The sequence below is a fragment of the Balaenoptera musculus genome, chromosome 10, assembly GCF_009873245.2.
Source record: "Balaenoptera musculus isolate JJ_BM4_2016_0621 chromosome 10, mBalMus1.pri.v3, whole genome shotgun sequence".
Lineage (NCBI taxonomy): Eukaryota > Metazoa > Chordata > Mammalia > Artiodactyla > Balaenopteridae > Balaenoptera > Balaenoptera musculus.
In genome coordinates, this window is record NC_045794.1 from 94,734,439 (window position 1) to 94,757,266 (window position 22,828).

Consider the following 22,828-nt stretch of genomic DNA (forward strand, 5'->3'; position numbering starts at 1 on the left):
TACAGGGCATGGCAAACCAAAGCTTTTGTGTCAATTAGTAACCAATTAGTAATTGTGTCAATTAGCTTTCCCAATTTCTCAAATCCTTCAGCGAGTCCACAAGGTCTCTACAAAATTTTTAAAATGTGTGTCATTTTATGATATTCTAAGAAATAAAAAACAGGCAGTGGAATTACAGGTGACCTGAATTTTAAACCATTACACTTTACTGCCCCTCTGTGGACAACCACCTTATAATCAAATAGAGGCATATAACTCCACCGTGTACAGTTGGGTAGCTTCAAACTGGTGCCTATGGATGTATATTCTTGGTTTCAAGAGCTCAAATTTGAGAAATGCTTTAGTACAGAACTAAAGAATGAAGGGTCATTACAAAAAGAGAATTTCATTGGGTATACCTCCCCTTAAGCACATTTATTTTTTTTAATGTTTAATGACCCTACTATTTGTCAGACACTGTACTAGGTGTTTGTTGCCAGGGATTCAACAACAAACAAGATACAAACCTTAGTGTGGGCTATAGATAAGTTTATAGGCAATTGCAGTAGCGTATATACATATACATACATACATACATATCGGTCATTTGAGGCTTTTCTCATTTATTTAGATTTATTTCCAAATTTGAAAAACTTCCAACTTTGGCACACAGCTACCCACAGAGGCATGCTCACGACCGTTTATTTAACCAACATTTATTAAACACTGTTGGACCCAGCTCTCTGCTGGATATGGAGATAAAGACAGGTCTCTACTCTCAAGGAGGGATGAGTCTACTAGGGAAGATAGATACAGAAACAGATAATAACACACATGGTGAGATAAGAGGGATTATACACACAGTTGGGAACCAAGTAGACCTCTCCCTGGGGGATCCTCACAGAGGTGGTGACCCTTAATTTGGGGCTGAAAGGATAAGTGAGGATTTTCCAGCTGGGCAGGGTGGGAAAGGCAGAAGGAACACAGAGGCTTATTTAGGGAGCTGCAAGTGGTTCTGCTGGAGTGAAAGGTACTAGGGAGAAAGGAACTCTTAGATGCCAAAGGTAACGTTTGTTGATAGCTAACACATCACTTAACTTCTTTCCACAGATGAACACATCTACTTCACACAAAGATACCATGAGGTAGGAACTATTATTATCTCTGTTTACAGATGATGGAACTGGGGCACCACAAGGTTAAGTAACTTGCCTAAGGTTCACAGTCTGGCTCCAGTGTTCAGGCTCTCAGCCTATTAATATGCTAAACCAGTATATGACAGATCTTGTATGTTCACATGTGATTTTATTTTCCATTTATAGAAGTATGATATAAGTACACATAGGCATGGCAACTATGCCAGACTTATAGTACAGTTCAGCCATTTACAAGCTATGTGGTCTGGGGGAAAATTTATTTAAACCTCTTTGTGCTTCGGTTTCCTCATGTGAAAACCAAGAATAGTATTGTTACTGAGTTGTTGTGAGAATTAATGGGTTAAGATACTTGAAGTATTTGGGCTGCTGTGTGGAAAATGGATTGGAGGGGGCAAGAGAGAGGGCAAGGAGAATACCTAGGAGAACACTGTAAAAGTCCAAGACAGGGCCAATGGTAGCTTCAACCAAGAAAGGCCTCAGTTTGAAAATAGAGAAAATTGTACTTCATTTACAGGGCTATAAGAGAAGACAAAATAATCTGTAAAAATATGCTTAAAAGTACCTAGTCCCCAGTAATGCCTTTAATGTTTTTAAGTAAAATGTTATAATATCCCCATCACCCAACTTCAGCAATTTTCATCACATGGCCAGTCTTGTTTCACTTATACCTCCATCCACTTCCTCCCTTTCATATTATTTTGAAGCAAATTCTACATGTCATATAATTTCTTCTGTAAATATTTCAGTATGTATCTCTAAACGATAAGGACTCTTTTTAAAAACATAACCGTAACACCATTATCACACCCCCCAAATAATAATTTTTAATATCAAATATCCAGGCAGCATTCAAAAAACCAATTGTCTCATAAATGCCATATATTTTTTAAAGCTTGGATCAACTGGGGTCCAAAAAATGTCTGCATGTTGCAATTTATTGATGCTTTTTAGGTCTCTCTTAATCTATAGATTTCCATCTCTTTTTCCCTTGCAACTTATTTGTTTAAAAAAAAAAATGGAGTCATTTGCTCTGGAGTTTTCCATAGCCTAGATTTTGCTGATTGCATCCCCTTGGTGTTAACATGCTTCTCTGTCCTTTGTATTTCCTATTATGATAGTTGCAGCTAGAGTCTAGATCAGACCCAGATTTGATTATTTGGTAAAGACTATTTCATAGGTGGTATTGTGGTCTACCATCAAGAGGCATTTAACGGCTTTTTATCTTTTGGGGATGTAAGCAGCCACCTGGATCCATTAATTCATTAGGGTTTGCAAAATGGTGATATTTTAATTAGGTGGAATATTTCTAAAAGAGAAACTTCCCCTCATGTTTGCTTACTTGCTAATACAGTTCATATGGGAATGGCATGATAAACGCTGATTTGTTTTCTTTATTTGCTAGTTTTCAAAATAATGAATTGGTTCCCTAGTATCCTTCAATGGTGACCAGTTAATTTTTTTAAAGTAATGATATGAATGTATGGGTGAAAACATGTTTGACATGCTTCAATCCATGGCTATTATTATTATTATGCTTAAATTGTCCCATCTTAAGCCAATGGGATTCTCTCTAATTTGGCTACTGAGTCTTTCTGACAGGACTCTCATCTTTGGCAGCTTCCTTGCTGTCTAGTATGACAAGATGTTCCATGTTCATTTCATGATTTTCCTGCCCTAGATCTGGAACCAGACACTTCTTCAAGGATCCCTGTATCCGTTTTAGTGCAAACTGTATTTCAAAACCACAGTCCAGGTCATTGCTACTTGGTCAGTCTTTATTTCTAGGGCATTTCAATGGACAGAGTTAGTAGGTTTCTTTTGTTGTTTGTCTGTCTGTTGTTGTTTTAAAGCTTTAAGGAGGTATAAATGACATACAAGAAACTGAACATATTTAAATATTTAAAGCCTGTATATGGTGTGTGAACCTGTGAAGCCTTCACCACAATGAAGATAGTGAACATAACCACCATGCCCAAAAGTTTTCTTGGGCCTGTTTGTATTCCCTTCCATCCTCTCCTCCCCTCCCCTCTTTAGCAACTAGTTGTTTGTTTTTAAAGATAAAATATATCCTCAATTCATAATCAATTCAAAATCAGGACTATAGCATTTTAACTTCATTTCTTCTAGTTTAACATCTGAATTTCCTTACTTCCATGCTGAGAATACTGGTTCTCAGCCACAGTAGGAATGACAGAATTGGGGTATTACACAATTACTCATTTGCTTTATCCCACATTACAGTTAATGCTTCTTAAATGTTAGTTCCCTTTGACACTCTACCCTCTCTCCACCCCCCACTTATAAAGGGCAAAGAATTCTTCTCCATGATTTTCCCTTGTAATACTTACAAAGAGCAGAGACAGATCTTTTCATCTTGAACTTCCTGAGAGGCCTATGGTTATGAGTCCTCAGTCATTTCTGGAAGGGGTCTGAGCAGGGATGGTCTTGGACCCAAGCTGTACAAAGGAGTATCCTGAAAGACATGTCCTGGTTTACATGCTCAACATGTCCTAGTTTCAGGAGAAGAGTATACCTTTTAACAGCAATGGTAACAACAATGACAACAATAACAATAGCTGGTAGCAATTACCAAGTGAAATATGCTAAGCCAGGACCTTTGCATAAATTATCTAATTTAACTATCACAACAGCACTACCTTCCTAGGCAGGCATTCCCTTTCTGCATTCAAGAAAACAAGTTCAGAAAAGTCAAGTCACAAAAGCTACTAGGCCTAAGGTCATATATCTACTATGAAGCAGAGCAGGGATTCAAAGCCCTGAATTTTCTGGGGCCAAAGCTTGAGCTCTTCCCTTTTACCCTTCTTTCATCCCTTTACCTGGGTAATGTTCTCCAAGAGGGTCCCCTAGAATTACACTCAGGTTCAAGTGAAGATGTTTATCTGTGGGGGACATCATAGGTCCCAAGAATATACTTAATTGCTTCCTGGTTCAGGCAAACAGCGATTTGCTTGATTTTTTCCCTCTTGGCTGGGTTGGGCAGACTGTTCTAACACAGACCACGTTACTCCCTTGTGCCCAAAGGCCCAAATGATAAAGGCCAAGCCCCTCAGCCAAACTGCAGGTCCTTCTACACACTGGCCCCTGTACCTCTGAGCCTCAGTGAAGTCTCTCTGGACTTGGTTTTTCTTGGATTCCACACAAACCTCTAGCACAGCATTAATGCATTTATTGGTTTACACATCCTCTGCCTCTTCCAGACTGTGTGCTCCTTAAGGTCAGGGACTATGTCTTTTTTCATCTCTGTATCAACAGGACCTGGTATGTGCAAGCATGGTATAGGATAGATACCTAGTGAATGCCTCCTCAACCTCTCCAAGCCCCAGTGTCCTCCTAGGAGAAATGGAGGTAACAACACCCACCTTGGGGAGAGAAGGGGGCAGGAGGGTTAATCTGAGATAATGTTTGAAAAGGATTTAGAGCACTTAGCACATAGTAAGTACTCAATAAATGATGTCTCCTATGATTACTGTTATATAATACATACTAATATATACTCTATAGTGTTGTTATTAATAAACAAGTGAATGAAAGAATTAGTAAGCAAATGCATGAATGAATGAGGTGACTTTATGTCAGTTTAAATCCTGACTTTGGCCCAGGGTAGGAGAGGACTTTAATATTCTTTGTCCCATGGACTGCGAATGACTAAATGTATTGCAGTATAATTTTTTATTTGTTTGTTTTGTTGTTTCTATTTTAGATTAAATCCAACAACATGTGCAGGCTTCATCCAAAAAGTTCTTCTGATTCTTGGATAAGGATTCATGCAGGTGAGCTGGAAGGTGAGAGGATAAGGAAGACTACTTTTTCTGCATTGGTTTTGACTTCTTGATGACCTTTCTGTGGATGAACCATAAAGATACAAACAGAAACAGATTAAAAAACCAGTGTGAGCAAGAGAATGAAGAAAGGAATCCCCAGGATTGTATAAACAGCCTGGAAATCAACCACTTAGAGTGAAGCAGATCAGAAGGCTGGGAAATGAAGGTGGAATTGATAGATTATGTAAAGTGTCTGAATGTACTGGGAGACTTATACAACCAAGGGAAAATTTGGAGATAAACTGAGGTGAGTACGTAAAAAAAAAAAAAAAAAAGAAAGAAAACAGGCAGATTGAAAAAGAGACTTAGTTCCAGGGATAGCAAAAAGTTTTGCAAGAAATAAAAATAACCAAAGTATACTCTGTAGCTCATGGCAGTGGTGTTGATAGTATAATAATGCTGATTAATGATCCAACCAAAATCACAACAGAGACACATTGGGAGGATGGGAGAGAGGAAGTGTGTGCAAGTGAGAGAGAGCCCAGTCCTCACTTTTCCTAGTGTGAATTCAATAGATAATGCCTAGCACTAAAAATCAAGGAGCCAGAGCACCATAGTATTTAGACATATGGAGGAAAACAAATACCAAAACAATCAGTTAAGAAAGTGGAAAGTGGGCTTCCCTGGTGGCGCAGTGGTTGAGAGTCCGCCTGCCAATGCAGGGGACACGGGTTCGAGCCCTGGTCTGGGAAGATCCCACAGGCTGCGGAGCGGCTGGGCCCGTGGGCCACAATTGCTGAGTCTGCGCGTCTGGAGCCTGTGCTCCTCAACGAGAGGCCGCGATGGTGAGAGGTCCGCGCACCGCGATGAAGAGTGGCCCCCGCGTGCCACAGCTGGAGAAAGCCCTCGCACAGAAACGAAGACCCAACACAGCCATAAATAAATAAATAAAAATTAAAAAAAAAAAAAAAGATATCTTATAAAAAAAAAAAAGTGGAAAGTGTTGCTGGGGAATGGGAAAGCGGGTCCGGAGGAGTGCAATTTTTTGTAACAAGCTTTGTAGAACTATTAATTAGTTAATTTAATAAGCCTTATATTATGCTTTGCATTGGTTAATTCAATCAGTTAATTTAATGTGCCTTATGTATTACTTTGCATCACGCACTGTTCTAAGTGCTTTCTTTACAAATGTTAACCAATTTAATCCTCATAACAACCTTATGCTATACATAATATTATCATCCCCATTCTACAGATAAAAAAACTGAGATGCAGAGAAGTTAAATGATTGCTCAAGCTTACACAGCTAGTAGGTCATGGAGCTAGGATTAAAACCCAGGTGGTCTGGCCCCAGAGTTGCCTCTCTATTTGATTCTTAAAGGATGAATATGTATTACTTTAATTAAAATAAAAACAAAAATTAAAAAAGTGTGATTTTTAAGAGCCTTTATTCCTAACTTTGAGTATAGACAGACAAAGTTCTAAAATGTAATAAGTTTTTTTTTTCTATAAGCAATTAACTGGAGCAGAATGCTAAACACACATTAGCTAATCATTAATTCCCTCATCAAGAATTTGCTGAATCCTGGGAATTCCCCGGTGGTCCGGTGCTTAGGACTCTGCACTCTCACTGCCAGGCGCCCCCAGGTTCGATCCCTGGTTGGGGAACTAAGATCCCGCAATCTGCATGACACGGCCAAAAAAAAAAGAATGTGCTGAATCCCTACTATGTGCCAGCCACAGGAACAGGTGCAGGAGACTCAATGCTTAATGATAAAAGGCCCTTGGGAGACTTACAGTACAGAGAGGAAGACAGACAACTCCATGACTACAGTAGGACATATTCGGTGGAGTACAAAATAGGCAGTCACTAGGGAGGTCTGGGGAGATTTCCTGGAAGTGACAACATCTGAGTGGGCTTTAAGGGTCAGATAGGATCTAGCCAGATGAAAAAGTGGCCAAAGTATGTTCAAGGAAGAGGAAAGAGCAGTGAATACTTGTTAAAATGAACTGAATTGGTTGTTTCCTCTTCCATTCTAAATTCTAAAATGGATGTCAAAAACAATAGTATTAAAAGCCCCTCTTAACCTGGAGATTCCATAGCCTAAACCAATGGGGTGCAAACCATGCTGCTATACTCCAGTATCAGTGGCTGTTTCTCTAATCAAAGGAAAAAATGAATTGATAAAACTTTCTTCATATTAAGCTTACCTCTTTTTAAATATTTATTTATTTATTATTTATTTATTTTGGCTGCGCCGGGTCTTAGTTGTGGCATGCGAACTTATTACCTGAGGCATGCAAACTTATTAGTTGCAGCATGCAAACCCTTAGTTGCGGCATGCATGTGGGATCTAGTGCCCCGACCAGGGATCAAACCCCAGCCCCCTGCACTGGGGGCACGGAGTCTTACGCACTGGACCACCAGGGAAGTCCCAAGTTTACCTCTTAAGCCTTGTTAGGCTGTAGCCCAGGCCCTGGAGTCTGACTACTGGTTTCAAATCCTGGCTCCACTGCTTACCAAATGTGAGCACCTGAGCAAGAGTCACTAAGCTCTCTAAGCCTCAGTTGCCTCAGTTGTAAAATGAGGATAACAACATCCCATATCTCACAGAAGTGCTGTGAGAATTAAATAATACACGTATCATGCTTAGAAGAGAATAAGGACCTGGCAAACACAACTGTGTTGTGTGCTCAAGGTGATAAAAACAAATGAGTAAGTGAAAGTTATAATTAAGAGAAAAGTTAGTTGTGATTTCTTAACATATTATGTGTTATGTTATTTTAAGATAAATTGGCAGCTATCTAAAGATTCATATTTTATCTTAGTCAATAGTCCTTTATTACCAAAATAATTTGGTAATATTTTTATAGGTTTCTGCAAAGAGCACTATGACTTCTAGTTGTCCTGTCCCTGACAGATGGGAGAATCAAGGCTCTGAACTCAGGAAAATGCCGAGTAAGTCAGCATCTGATCCTTTACCCTTCAGTGCATGTGCACTTGAAGCTGGCTTCGTCCTCTATTCTAGCGCAGAAACTATGTGAGACAACTGCTGGATGCTTCCTCAAAAATGGGTCTGCCCCAAACCTCCCAGTCCAGAATGTTCCAATGTAGTTCCTTGCACTGCTTTGGGCTCAGCAAGTTTTCATGGTATGGAAGGTCTGAGAGCTTTGAGGAGAAGTGCTGAACCCTGATCTTCTGTGTGTGTGTCAGGGAAAGCTTCCTGGAGGAGTCATTATTTGCACTGACTTTGAAGAAGCAGGAGGAGCTGGCTGGGGAAGGAGGCCAGGGGTAGGAGGGGAAATTTTCCTGCAGAGGAAGAAGCTTGTGCCAAGCATGGCCTGGAGGTTGGAAGAACTTGGCCTCTTAATGCAGCTGCAGGGGCTCAGTGTGGCTTGAAAGGTGGTTGGGAGTGGTGGGTGAAGACAGAGGAGAAAGGGGAGGTGGGCAGGGCCACCTCATGAAGGCCTCGAGTCTAAGAGTTTGGATTTTATCCCTAGGATCCTTAGGGGTTGAGAAGAAACTGCAGGTTTTAAGCAAAGGAGTAGCCTGATGAGATATGGATTTTTGAAAGAGACCCATGGGGAGCCTGGGCCTTAACTCAAGTGAGTCTTAGTTGCCTCCTTTGAAAAACAAGAAAAATAGGGGGACTTTCCTATTTTTGGTTAAGAATCTGCCTTCCAACGCAGGGAACGCAGGTTCCACCCCTGGTCGGGGAACTAGGATCCCACATGCCACGGGGCAACTAAGCCCACATGCCGCAACTACTGACCCCGTGCGCCACAACTACAGAGCCCACGCGCTCTGGAGCCCACCTGCACAACTAGAGAGCCCACGCACCACAATGAAAGATCCCGCGTGCCGCAACTAAGACCCCACGCAGCCAAATATAAATAAATATTAAAAAAAAAACCAAGAAAAATAAAATTTACCTCACAGGACTGTTCTGAGACTTCAATAAGATAACCGATGGAATATGCCTATCACAGGGCCAGGGAAAGCTTCCCTTCAATTTCCCTTCCAGTGTTTTTAACAGGAGGAGCAGGTCTGCTCTTCCTCAGGCTCCTAAAAGTCTGGGGTCACCAGTATTTAACGATCTCTGAAAGAGGTGTCTAGGGGGACATTTTTGGACACAGGCTGTGCCCCATCTGAATGTGAAACTTTTAGACTTTGGAGGCTCTTCCCTATGAATAAGAACTTGTATATTTTCTGGAGCTTCGACATTTCAGTCCCCCATGATGGGTAAGCACAGGGTAAGGACTGCCCTAAGAGATGAGAACCCAGCTGGTCCAGGGCTCAGAAAACCAGGGAGTCTTTCTGGGCTAGGCCAGACCAGTGCTCTCAAGCAGGCTCGAAGGCTTCCTTGATTAAGGAATGTAAGAAGCTTATGAAAACAATAATATATTGCCTATTAATTATTGACAAGTTCTATGCCAGACTCTTTATATGGGTTAGCTCATTTACACATTAACAAACTTCCACATTTTTTATGGCCAAGGAAACAGGCCTGGAGAATTTAGGTAACTTAACTGAAAGTCACAGAGGGGGCAGGGCAAAGATTCAAAACCCCAGATCTTTTTAGAGTCAAAGCTCCTTCTACTGCTTCATCTTCTCCTGTGGGGGAAACTAAAAGGTAACTCCCTTACCTGGTTAATTTTTACCTGGGGTTCATCCAGAGTAGTCATCCCCACCCATAGATGGATCCACAATGGATCTATTATAGGAGAAGATATTGGAACTTCTATTTATATATTTTTATCTCATTCTTCTTAATTTCTATTTTCTGTATGTTTTATATTATAGTATACATATTATATTAGCATAGAACTATATATATTATTACTGAATAATTAATATATTATTAGGGGCTGAGTTCTCATAAATGTTTTACTAAGAAAGATACAGGATCAAGAAAGCTTGAGGACTACTGATCAAGTGGTATAGTCAGGGTTTCACGTAGAGGTAAATGTTTGCCGGAGACTTTGCAAATCCCGCAAAGTACATACATACTCCCTTCATGGAGACCACCATCTGCCATCAGGACTTTAAAAATCCAAATATGGCCACGTGGTTCCCTGTTTAATATCTTTCGTGGCTCCCCACGACTTAGAAAATAAAATCCCTTCATGATTTGTCCAGGAATCTTCTCCAGGCTCACCTCTCCTGGAGCCCCTCACACACTTTCTTGACCTCCTGCCACATTACTTCCTGCCTCTGAGCCTTTGCCTTTACTGCTCCATCTACTGAGAATGCCAACCCCTTGCCTTGTCCGCCTCCTCCTGCCTTACAAGCACCTTATCTTTTCTAGACTCAGGTCAAGGGACACCACTTCTATAAAATGTGTCTGCATGGCTCCCAGGCCATTGCATTCTTTGTCTCCTTTGTCTAACAGCACTTCTGGAACTTATGGTATTTATTTGTTGATATATCTGCCTTCTCTCTATCAGACTGTGAGCCCCTTGAGAATAGGGACTGTGTCTTATCTACTGTTATTTACCCAGGGTCTGCTGCAGGGAACCTTTGAAACCTCTCCAAATCTGGGCTTGTTGCTATATAAAATGCACTGGATAATCTCTACCTCATATGACTGTTATGAAGGTTAAAATGAGGTCATGTTTGTATTGTGTTTACCTTAGTGCTTGGTACAGAGTGAACAGTTAGTTAATGGTAGCTATGATTATTATATTATAATTTAATATTGCTAGCACGACTAAAAGTAGTGACCTAAGCAAAAATCTCCCCACTCCTGCTTTTCACTCAGCCTAGGAAAAACTATAGTGGAATCTTTCCCCTATCCTGGGAATAGTTATTTCTATTTCTCAGTGTTTGGCCACAGTTTTCTTTTTCTCGTGTTGTTGTTCTACCTGGTAGCAGAAATATCAGAGATTTTGTAGGGGCTTCCTAGTTCCAGGGAATAGAATTCATCAGGGCTTGATGGTGAGAAAGAAGAGTAGTTCAATTTCTGTTTCCATTCTCTTTCCCTCTCCTCCTTTTCCTTCCTGTGGGGGAAACAAAAAAGACATCAACGAAAATTGGCTCAAAAATTCAGTGCGATTTCTTCAAAGGTTTCAGTAGAATCTTGATAGGTATTGAAAGAAAAAGTTTACAAATCAGTCAGTAACATTGGCAATAGCAAATAACTGAAGCAGAGTGCTGAATACACTGCAACGACTCCCTCATTCATCTTCTAAGTATTGACTGAGGACCTGTTGGGTGCCAGGCCCTGCACTAGGCCCTGGGAAAAAAAGGTCATCTAGGGCAGTATTCCTGACCTTAAGGACAAGCCTCAATCTAGGGAGATGGACAAGCAAATCTCTAACTAGAGTAGGCTACGTTCTGTGGCATGTGATCAGGAAAGCACAGGACAATACCCTGAGAAGGCAAGTCAGGGAAGACTTCCTGGAGGTGATGCCTGAACTGGGTTTTAAGGGTTAGTGAGGGGTTAGCTAGATTAAGAAGTAGTCAAAAGGGAAGGGGAGGAATGGACTGGGAGTTTGGGGTTAGCAAATGCAAACTATTATATAAAATGGGTAAACAACAAGGTCCTACTGTATAGCACAGAGAATTATATTCAATATCCTAAGATAAACCATAATGGAAAAGAATATAAAAAAGAATGTATATTTATGTATAACTGAATCACTTTGCTGTACAACAAAAATTAACACAACATTGTAAATCAACTATACTTCAATTAAAAAAAAGAAGTAGTTGAAGGATAGTCAAGTCTGAGGGAATGACAATGATATTGGTGAATTAAAATAGTTGGCTTTTTGTATTTCTGAGAATCTAATATGGATATCAGAAAGACTGCTAATGAGTGACCATTGAACTTATAGTATTCCATGGCTCAAACAGGTGGGCCTCAAGCTAAACTCCTAGTATAAAAAAAATGTGGTCTTTTTCTGGTTTGAAGGAAAATTTCGACTAGAAGGTTTAAGACTGAAAGTTTTCCTTGGCTAAATTTCTTAACTCATTAAGCTTTGGTTTCTTCATCTCTGAAATGGAGAGTATAACACCGTTTATCTGTGATACAGATGGTTAGTTAACAACCCATCATCCACTCTCCCCTTTTACTTTAGCAATGGAGCCAGATTAAAAAAAAAACACCCGACACACATTTCCCAGGATTCTTTGAAACTAACATCACCATGTGACTAATATCTGGCCCTTGAAATAAACTGGTAATGTTATATGGTATTTCCAGGGAGGTTATTAAAAAGGGAGAGGATTATAGGAATTGACTACACATGGGCATGAGGGAACTTTCTGGGGTAATAAAAAAGTTCTAAAGCTAGATTGTAGTAATTGTTGCAAATCTCTGTAAATTTACTAAAAATCATTGAATTTTGTACCCTTAAAGTGGGCAAATCTTATGGGAAATTGTACCTCATTAATATTATAAATATTAATTATAATATTTATAATTATATTATAATTATAAATATTAATAATTATTATTTTAATAAAAGAACATTTTAAATTTTTTTTTAAAAAATTAATTAATTATTTATTTTATTTTTGGCTGTGTTGGGTCTTCGTTTCTGTGCGAGGGTTTTCTCTAGTTGCGGCAAGTGGGGGCCACTCTTCATCGCGGTGCGCGGGCCTCTCACTATCGCGGCCTCTCTTGTTGCGGAGCACAGGCTCCAGACGCGCAGGCTCAGTAGTTGGGGCTCACGGGCCTAGTTGCTCCGTGGCATGTGGGATCTTCCCAGACCAGGGCTCGAACCCGTGTCCCCTGCATTGGCAGGCAGATTCTCAACCACTGCGCCACCAGGGAAGCCCTGATGGCATTTCTTAGGACACCTTTGGATTAATCATGAAAACAACAACTCTCTGAGTATTTAAAAGAAAGAAATTGCTGTAGCCATATAGTCACATTCTAGCAGTGAAACATAAGTGGAAATGTTGTTTGGGACTTCTGGAAGTGCTCCTTAAAAGAGAATGTGGTTATTGATTAAAACTAAATGAATGCAGAAAAATATACCGTGCTAACACTGATCAAAAGAAAGCAAGAGTAGCTATACTAATTTCAGACAGAGCAGACTCCAAAGCAAGACAAGTTATCAGGGATAAAGAAAGGCATTATATAATGATGAAGGGGTCAGTTCTCCAAAAAGACATAACAATTCTTAACGTGTATGATCCTAACAAAAGAGCATCAAACTACATAAGGCAAAAACTAATTGAATAGCAAGGACAAATAGATGACTCCACTATCATAGTTAGAGACTTCAACACCCCTCTAATCAGAAATGGACAGATCCAGCAGGCAGAAAGTCAGCAATGACATAGTTGAACTCAACAATACCAACAATCAAATGGATGTAATTGACATCTGTAGACTACATCACCCCAAAACAGCAGAATACACATTCTCCACAAGCTCACATGTAACATTCCCCAAGACGGACCAAATTCTGGGCCAAAAAAATATACCTTAACAAATTTAAAAGAAGAGAAATCACATTATGCCTGCTCTCAGACCAAAATGGAATCAAACTAGAAATCAGTAACAGAGATAGAGCTGGAAAATCCCAAAATACTTGGAGATTAAACAACATACTACTAAATAACACATGGGTCCAAGAAGAAATTTCAAGAGAAATTTAAAAATATTTTGTACTAAATGAAAATGAGAATACAACTTATCAAAACTTGTGGGACTTCTGGAAATGCTCCTTAAAAGAGAATGTGCTTGCCGAGTGTGCTGAAAGCAGTGCTTAGAGGGAAATTTATAGCATTATATGCATATATTAGCAAAGAAGAAAGATCTGAAATCAATCATCTAAAGTTTCCACCTTAGGAAACCAGAAAAAGAACAAATTAAATTCAAAGTAAGCAAGAGAAAAGAAATAATAAAAATTAGAGCAGAAGTCAATGAAATTGAAAACAGGAAATCAGTAGAGAAAATCAACAAAACCAAAGTCTGGTTCTTTGAAAATATCAATAAAATTAATAAGCCTCTAGCCTGGCTAACTAAGAAAACACGAGAGAGGACACAAATTACTAATATCAGAATCATGAACATTAAAAAGCTAATAAAGCAGTACTATAAACAACTGGTCCATGAAATGGACCAGTTCCTTTTTTTTTTCAGCCTCACTGTGCGGCTTGCAGGATCTTAGCTCCCCGTCCAGGGATCGAACACGGGCCCCGGCACTGAAAGCACTGAGTCCTAATCACTGGACTGCCAGGGAATTCCTGGACCAATTCCTTGAAAGACACAATATGCCAATACTCACACAAGAAGTTATAGACCATATAAATAGAGCTATATATATATTAAATAAATTGAGTAAAAAATTAATAACCTTCAGAAACAGAAAGTACCAGGCTCAGATGGATTCACTGGTGAATTCTACCAAACATTTAAGGAAGAAATTATACCAATTATCTACAATCTCTTTCAGAGGATAGAAGCAGAGGGAATACATCTTAACTCATTCTACCAGTCAAGAATTACCCTAATACCAAAACCAGACAAAGATGTTACAAGAAAAGAAAACTATAGACCAATATCTCTCATGAACATAGGTGCAAACATCCTCAACAAAATATAAGCCAGTCAATCCAACAATGTATAAAAATAATTATACACTGTGACCAAGTGAAATTTGTCCCAGGTATGCAAGGCCAGTTCAGCATTTAGAAATCAATTAATATAATCTGACACATCAACAGGCTAAAGAAGAAAAATCACATGATCATATCAATAGATGCAGAAAAAGCACTTTAAAAATCCAATACCCATTCATGATAAAAACTCAGCAAACTAGGAATAGGGGGAACTATCGCAACTTGATAAAGAATATCTACAAAAATATGCAGCTAACATCATACTTAATGGTGAGAAACTTGAAGCTTTCCCACTAAGATCAGGAACAAGGCAACCATGCCCCTCTCACCACTGATTTTCAACACCGTACTGCAAGTTCTAGCTAATGCAATAATACAATACAGTACAGTAAAATGTACACAGATTGAGAAGGAAGAAATAAAACTGTCTTTGTTCACAGACTACATGATCATCTATGTAGAAAATCCAAAAGAATTGATGAAAAACTTCCTGGAACTAATAAGTGATTATGGCATACTTGCAGGATACAAAGTTAATATTAAAAAGTCAATCGTGGAAAAAAAAAAAAAAAAAAAAAAAAAGTCAATCGTGGGAATTCCCTGGCGGTTCGTGCTTTCACTGTCGAAGGCCTGGGTTCAATCCCTGGTCGGGGAACTAAGATCCCAAAGCTGTGCGGTGCGGCACCCCAAAAAATAAAAATAAAATAAAAATTAAAAAGTCAATCTCTTTCTTATTGATATATATCAGCAATGAGCAAGTGGAATTTGAAATTAAAAATACAATACCATTTACATTAATACCCCAAAAATGAAACACTTAAGTATAAATCTAACAAAATATGTATAAGATCTGTATGAGGAAAATTACTAAAGCTCTGATGAAAGAAATCAATAAGAACTAAATAAGTGGAGAGATGTTCCAAGTTCATGGATAGAAAGACAATATTGTTAAGATGTCAGTTCTTCCCAACTCGATCTGTAGATTCAATGCAGTCCTAATCAAAATCCCATCAAGTTATTTTGTGGATATTGACAAACTGATTTGTAAAGTTTATATGGATAGGTAAAAGACCTAGCATAGACAACACAATATTGAAGGGGAAAAACAACACTGGTGAACAGACACTATCTGACTTTAAGAATTACTATAAAGCTACAGTAATCAAAACAGTGTGATATCAGTGAAAGGATAGACAAAGAGATCAATGGAACAGAATAGAGAGCCCAAAAAGAGACCCATATAAGTATAATCAACTGATCTTTGACAAAGGGGCAAAGGCAATACAATGGAGCAAAGACAGTCTTTTCAACAAAAGGTGCTAAAACAACTGGACATCCACGTGAAAAAAAAAAAAAAAGAATCTAGACAGAGACCTTACATCTTTCATAAAAATTAACTCAAAAATGGAGCATACACATTTTGAGCAAAACTCAAAAAAAAAAAAAAAAAAGCAAAACTATAAAACTCCTAGAAAGTAACATAGGAGAAAATCTAAATGACCTTGGGGTTGGTGATGACTTTTTAGATATAACACCAAAGGCTTGGTGCATGAAAGAAAGAATTGATAAACTGGACCTTATTAAAATTAAAAACTTCTGGTCTGCAAAAGATAATGTGAAGAGAATGAGAAGACAAGCCATGAACTGGAACGAAATATTTGCAAAAGACACACTTGATAAAAGATTGTTTTCCAAAATATACAAATAACTCTTAAAACTCAACGATAAGAAAACAACTTGATTTAAAAACGGGCCAAAGGGACTTCCCTGGTAGCGCAGTGGTTACGAATCCACCTGCCAATGCAGGGGACATGGGTTCAATCCCTGGTCTGGGAAGCTCCCATGTGCCACGGAGCAACTAAGCCTGTGAGCCACAACTGCTGAGGCTGAGCTCTGGAGCCCAAGAGCCACAACTACTGAGCCCATGCGCCACAACTACTGAGCCCATGTGCCACAACTACTGAAGCCTGCGTGCTGTGACTACTGAAGCCCGAGCACCTATAGCCCATGCTCCGCAACAAGAGAAGCCACCACAATGAGAAGCCCCCAAAGATCTTAACAGATACCTCACCAAAGAAGATACATAGATTGCAAATAAGCGTATGAAAGCATGCTCCACATCACGTCATCATGGAAATGCAAATTAAAACAACAATGAGATACCACTACACACCTATTATGGCCAAAATCCAGAACACTGACAACACTAAATGTGGAGCAAGAGGAACTGTCATTCATTGCTGGTGGGAATGCAAAATGGTACATCCACTTTAGAAGACAGTTTGATAGTTTCTTACAAAACTAAACACACTCTTACCAAAGGATCCAGCAATCACACTCGTTAGTATCTACCCAAAGAGTTGAAAACTTACATCCACACAAAACCCTGCACATGGATATTTATAGCAGCTTTACTCATACTTGCCAAAATTTGGAAGCAACCAAGACGTCCTTCAGTAGGTGAACAGATAAACTATGGTGCCTCCAGATAATGTAATATTATTTAGTCCTAAAAAGAAATGGGCTACCAAGCTGTGAAAAGACATGGAGGAACCTAAAATGCATATTACCAAGTGAAAGAAGCCAATCTGAAAAGGCTGTATTCTGTATGATTCCATCTATATGATATTCTGGAAAAGGCAAAACTATGGAGACAATAAACAGATCAGGGGTTTGATGAAGGGAGGGATGAATAAGAGTAGCACAGAGGATTTTTAGGGCAGTGAAAATACTCTGTATGATACTATAATGATAGATACATGTCATACATTTGTCTTAACTCATAGGATGTATAACACCAACGGTGAACTCTAATGTAAACTATGGACTTTGAGTGATTATAATGTGTCACTGTGGGTTCATCAGTTGTAACAAATATACCACTCTGGTGGGGAAAGTCCATAATGGGGGTGGCTCTGCGTGTGGTGGGGCAAGAGTGCATGGGAAACATCTGTACCTTACTCTTAATTGTCCTGTGAACCTAAAACTCCTCTAAAAATATATTTAAAGAAAGAGAGAGAGAGGGACAGAGAGACAGAGATTGAGAATGACGTTAGCCCTCTTCTTCCCTTCCTTCTTATAGTTTCTGGTCTGGAAAACAGACAGGTTGCCTGGAACTCCAGCAGCCGTCATGGTGGACCATGGAAGTCCCAGAGGAAGGATACCAAGGGCTAGGATGGTGGAGCCTGGCTCCCTGAAGCCCCTGAAACACCGTATCAGGCTATATCGTCTACCTTCAGACTTCTTTTATATGTGAGAATCAACCTTTGGGCCATTGTTATTTTTAATTTTTCTGTTATATATGACTAAATAAAATCCTAATTTATATATTACATCAAAGAATTGTTCTGAGAGTCAAATGAAAATTGGAAGTTTTTCTTGTGCTTTTGTTTTGCTTTCTGGGGAAATTAAAATAAAGAGGCTACAGTCTTGGGCATAGTAGATTAGTAGAAAACAAAAATAGTTAAGCGGAAGTTGGCTCTACTAAATGCAGGATCTTTACCCCCCTTTCCTTTCCTCTGTTTCCAGAATGCCATTAGCCAGGCATATGTCCCACAGGCAAATGACTGGAGGATTCTTCTCCTAAGAAACCGAATGGCTTCTGAGAAAAGAGCACAGATGCTGATATTTGAGAGTCTCTCAAATGAGAAAGCTGGCTTGCTTCCTGATCATGAAAAAAAAGAGAGCCAACCAATTGAGAAGCCATGACCACTGATACCAACTTCCACTGTCAGCTAAGACAGCCCAGGGGACTTCCCTGGTAGTCCAATGGCTAAGACTCTGCGCTCCCAGTGCAGGGGGCCGAGTTTCCATCCCTGGTCAGGGAACTAGATCCCACATGCTGCAACTAAGAGTGAACCTAAAACTAAGAGTTCTCATGCCACAATTAAAGATCCCGCATGCCGCAACTAAAAAAAAAAAAGATTACTGCATGCCGCAACTAAGACCTAGCACAGCCAAATAAATAAATTAATAAATATTTTTTAAAAAAAGAAAAAGACAGCCCAGGATTATCAATAATTTAAGGAAAACCTCAAAGATGAGAGTTCAAAACAAGAAAACAATCAAAAAATGTAAAAAGGTACCCAAGAAAAGGAACCCACAGAAATAATATGGGGGTCAGAAACTTTAAAAATAAAGATTAATGTTCTCAGTAATAGATGAAAATATTGCATGCATGAAAAAGAATAGGATGCTATGAGAAAGGAACAACCAAAATATAAGAAAGACCTCACTCTAGGAAATTAATACTACAGTAGAATTTTAAAAATTAAAAGAAGTCATTGGAAGATAAAATGTAGAGACTCTTCTTGAAAGTAGGACAGAAATTCATACAGATGCCAAGAGGAGAATAAAAATAAGAAAATTAGAGAATCAGTCCAGGAGGTATAACAACTGATTATAACAGCTCCAGAAAAACAGAGCTAAGAAAATAAAGGGAAGAAAATTACCAAAGAAATAATAAAAGAAAAATTTTCAGAATTGAAGGACACTACTCTCCAGTTTGAGAAGGCTTCCCAATCCCAATGAAACATATTAAGAAAAAGAGTCATACCAAGGCACATGATTGTGAAACATCAGAATAATAGGGAGAAAGACAATATCCTAAAAACTTCCACGGGGGTTGGGGGTGGGGAGAGTGGAGGTGACATACAAGACCATAGGAATCAGAAAGGCATCAAATTTTTCAACAGCAAAACTAGAAGGTAGAAAAAAAAATGTTTTCAAAATTCTGTGGAATATTGACTTTGAACTTAGAATTTTATCCCCAGCAAAACATTTGTCAAATATTAATCAAGAGCAAAGTCATTTTGGACATGTAAAGACTAAAAAAACTTTCTATGTACCTTTCCCTTGAGAGTTACTAGAAGATGTGCTCCAGCAAAATGAGTAAGTAAACAAGAAAGAGAAAGACATGTGACCTGGGAGACTCCAACAAAGTGAAGTTGACCAAGGGAAGCCCTAGGATAATGGTGAAAAAAAGCCCCAAAATGATAACTGAGAGCAGACCTTGAGCACACCAGTCCAGACTGTAGGAGGATGAGGGCCTGAGAAGGAGAACTCCAAGATTTAAAAAATGAAGAAGAAATTATCAGAATATATTCTCACTTTCAGGATCTTCTGCCACAACTTTTTCTTAACCTTAGGAGTCTACATCTGCTTGCAACGGAGAGGAAAAGGACAAGCAGCTAACTGCATCTGTCCTGGTTATGATCACGTTACCTAACAGAATATATTAATACGATATACATAGAATATATATGATACATCTGAGAATATGGAAAATGATGCTGCTTGGTTTTTAATAGCTTTTAACAATCTGGTAAACCTTATCAACAGATAACGTCTAAAAGGAAATCAAGAAATGCATATGTAAGCATGTTATTTAGAATAATGGATGTAAATTCCAGAATTGAAAATTATAATTTCTGTAGACTCTTGGATGCCTATGCACTACAGGACGGTGGAATCCAGAAGGTGGCATGTGAGACCCTCTGATGCCCCTCATTGCCTCAACTCTCCCTCACTCTCTAATCAGCCAGACCCAATTGCAGTCTGGTAACTTTTAGCTCTGCAAATTGGCTTGAACATCTCCCTGCCTAGAGTTCCAGCCCATTCTTCCCCTCCCCCCTTGCCTAGCAAATATAAAGAACTGACTGCTCCCTACTCTGTTCTCTGTTGAAGTCCTCTCTTAGGACCTATGCAATTTGTTGCATGTTATCTATTTACATATCTTTTTCCTTCTTCTATACTATGAGCCCTTGAGGGCAAGAACTTTTAACTTATTTATTTCTTTGCATCCTTAGTGCCTGGCATAGTAGGTCTTCAGTCAATGTTTACTTGGCTTCTCTGTGCCTCAGTTTTCTATTCAGTAAAATGGGTGTTATGCTATCTAATAGGGTTTTGTTGAGATACAAATAAACTGGGCATGTTGTTTTTGTCTGATGGCATCTCACCCATTCTACCCCGTGTCACTGACTTTGCCTTGTTCTCTCCGGCCGCAGGGACGGTCAGGTCTGGCTAGTAATAGCACTGCTTCTTCCTGAACACAGTGTTGGTTCAGAAAGGATGTGTGGATCCATGAACCAAGCAGAGCCATTGAAACCGAGAAGGACCCTGTGGGGCTCCTGGGCACAAAAGCCTTTTTGTCCCCTGTTTCTTGTAGGCAAGACTAGCCTCCATGACCTTCCCTGAGTTCCAAAGGGCAGAAGAGCAGCCAAGAAACCACCTAAGGCAAGATTAAAGGGACCAGAGAAGCTCATCAAGATTAGGAGACCTGAGATGAGATTAAGGGAGTGCAGGCCCTGCACACACCCTAATCTTTCTTGTCAGCAACCCTGCCCTTGAACTATTGCTATAAAACTCCTCATCAAATCCTCCCTGGTTGGGACACACAGTTTCTAGGGCAGGAGCCCTCTGTGTCCTCCTTAGCCTGACAAAGCAATAAATCTATTATTTTCTACTTTACCCAAAATTCTGTCTCAGAGATTCAATTCGGCACCAGTGTACAGAGGCTTTGTCACCTCTGTCACCATCAGAGACTTTTATTGAGGCTTGGTTTATGGAGGCTGGGAGACGGTGCCTCTCTTCCTTTTAGGTCATGCACTTATAAGGACATAGGGTTGGGGCTGTTCTTGGCCCTCTTTCTTTCTTTGAGAGCAGGGGCAGCTTGAAAAGCAAGCCAGCACACAGAGGCAAAGAGGGTCAAGAAAGAAAGGGAGAGAATCTGAAAATATCATTGAGCCCTTAGGTCCATCGTGCCTGCAGCCAGCCTGAATGTGGCCTTCCCAGTTACTGAAGCCACGAGATTTTCCTTCCACTGAAGCTGGTTTGAGCTGGTTTCCTGGCACTTGCAACCTATGAGCTCTGACTCATAATACACTTCGTAAAGTACGAATGCTTGGCATAGAGGAAGTACAAAGTCATTGGTAGCTCTTACTATTACCATTAATAATAATAAAAATAAAGTGAGAGTTGAGTTACTAACACATAAAAGTGAGTGGACTTTTATGTATACTTTTCCACGTATTAAGAATTCCTAAAGTGTTCACATTTCTACTTTTCCCATGGTCTTCGTTCAAACAAACCTCAAAAGAAACGCAATCTCCCCCTGATGGCTTCTTCTAGATTTCTTTTCAGGGGAGTCCTCAATGAAGGTTGAAGGCTGGATGAACATGTGGTTCGCCTGTTTTTTGTCTTTTGCTCTTTGATCAATATTCTTCACCTCCCTGTGGGGAAAATCACAAACACACATGGAAAAAGACTAAAGAGTTAGCGTTATCGTTTCACTCTATTTTCGCATGAAAAGAGAGGCAAATATTTACCAATTCATTCATTACATCTGTCAAGAGCAACTGACTAAAGCAGAAAGCTGGCTGCACAGCAGCAACTCAGTCACTGAGCCCCTGCTATGTGCTGGGAGTCATATAGCCCTGGGGGACACAGAGGAATAAGATGTGGGCCCTGACTCAATGGATCATACTCAAATTAGGAAGACAGGTGAGGAAAACCAACAGTCTGAGAGAAAGCTGAAGCATGAGCTTGAGGGCAGGCTGAATTCAATTTGGGGCTCTGCCATTTGCTGTGTGTTCTTGGGCAAGTTACTTAACCTCTCCTTGCCAGTGTACTCATCTCAACATGGTAATATAATAGAACCTACGGTAGTGGTGAGGATTGAGTTACCATAGGTCAAGCGATTAGCACAGTGCCTGGTACATAGGAAGTGCCCAATTAATGTTGCTTGCCGCTGCTGCTGTTATTATAGGAGAAGGTTTTCAGTGGAGCATGTTCAGGTACGTTTGGGGTACACAACGGAAATGCTGAACTGCAAGATATACCAGCTGATCTGTGAAGTGTGAGTGGACCTCCACTCGATGAAGAAGCAGGTTATGGACATTCAAGGCAGCCAAAATAGCAATAAATATACATTCAAGTGAATTAAGATGCTGTCATATACTTCTCTGCTGCTGCAGAATAGATGTAGAAAGACTGGTGTTAAGAAACTAGTGTTGAACTTGGCCTAAACCAGTGGTTATTCCAACAATGAGGGTCTTTCCCCAAGTCAAAGGAAAAAATTGTGTTGACACAGAATTCTCATTTTTGGCATCTTCTGCCACAACTTTTTCTTAACCTTTTGGAGCCTGCTTCTGCTTGCACTGGAGAGACAAAGAACAAGCAGCGAACTGCATTTGTCCTTGCTATGATGACATTTTCTAACAGGAAAACTTGGTCATAATTCCTTGATAATATTTTCTATATTGTCATTTCTTGATTTGTTGAAGCCTAGACATGTCTTAGGCTCCTATTTTCCACTAGTAGAAGCATCTTTA

The 22,828-nt window shown here is 39.6% G+C and overlaps 1 protein-coding gene and 1 non-coding gene across 2 annotated transcripts in view; one reads left to right on the plus strand and one right to left on the minus strand.

Annotated features, from left to right (window-relative positions):
• Positions 1-4,935: 4,935 nt before the first annotated feature.
• FAM227A (family with sequence similarity 227 member A) overlaps positions 4,936-22,828 on the minus strand; it is a 97,865-nt gene continuing 79,972 nt past the window's right edge. Inside the window, 4 exon segments of the mRNA XM_036867477.1 lie at positions 4,936-4,997; positions 10,784-10,918; positions 21,525-21,595; positions 21,598-21,727. Coding sequence (XP_036723372.1) covers positions 4,958-4,997; positions 10,784-10,918; positions 21,525-21,595; positions 21,598-21,727 — 376 coding nt within the window. The 3' untranslated portion in view covers positions 4,936-4,957.
• LOC118902906 lies at positions 12,699-12,764 on the plus strand. The gene has a single exon (XR_005021622.1). It is a non-coding gene; the product is annotated as a small nucleolar RNA SNORD58 (small nucleolar RNA).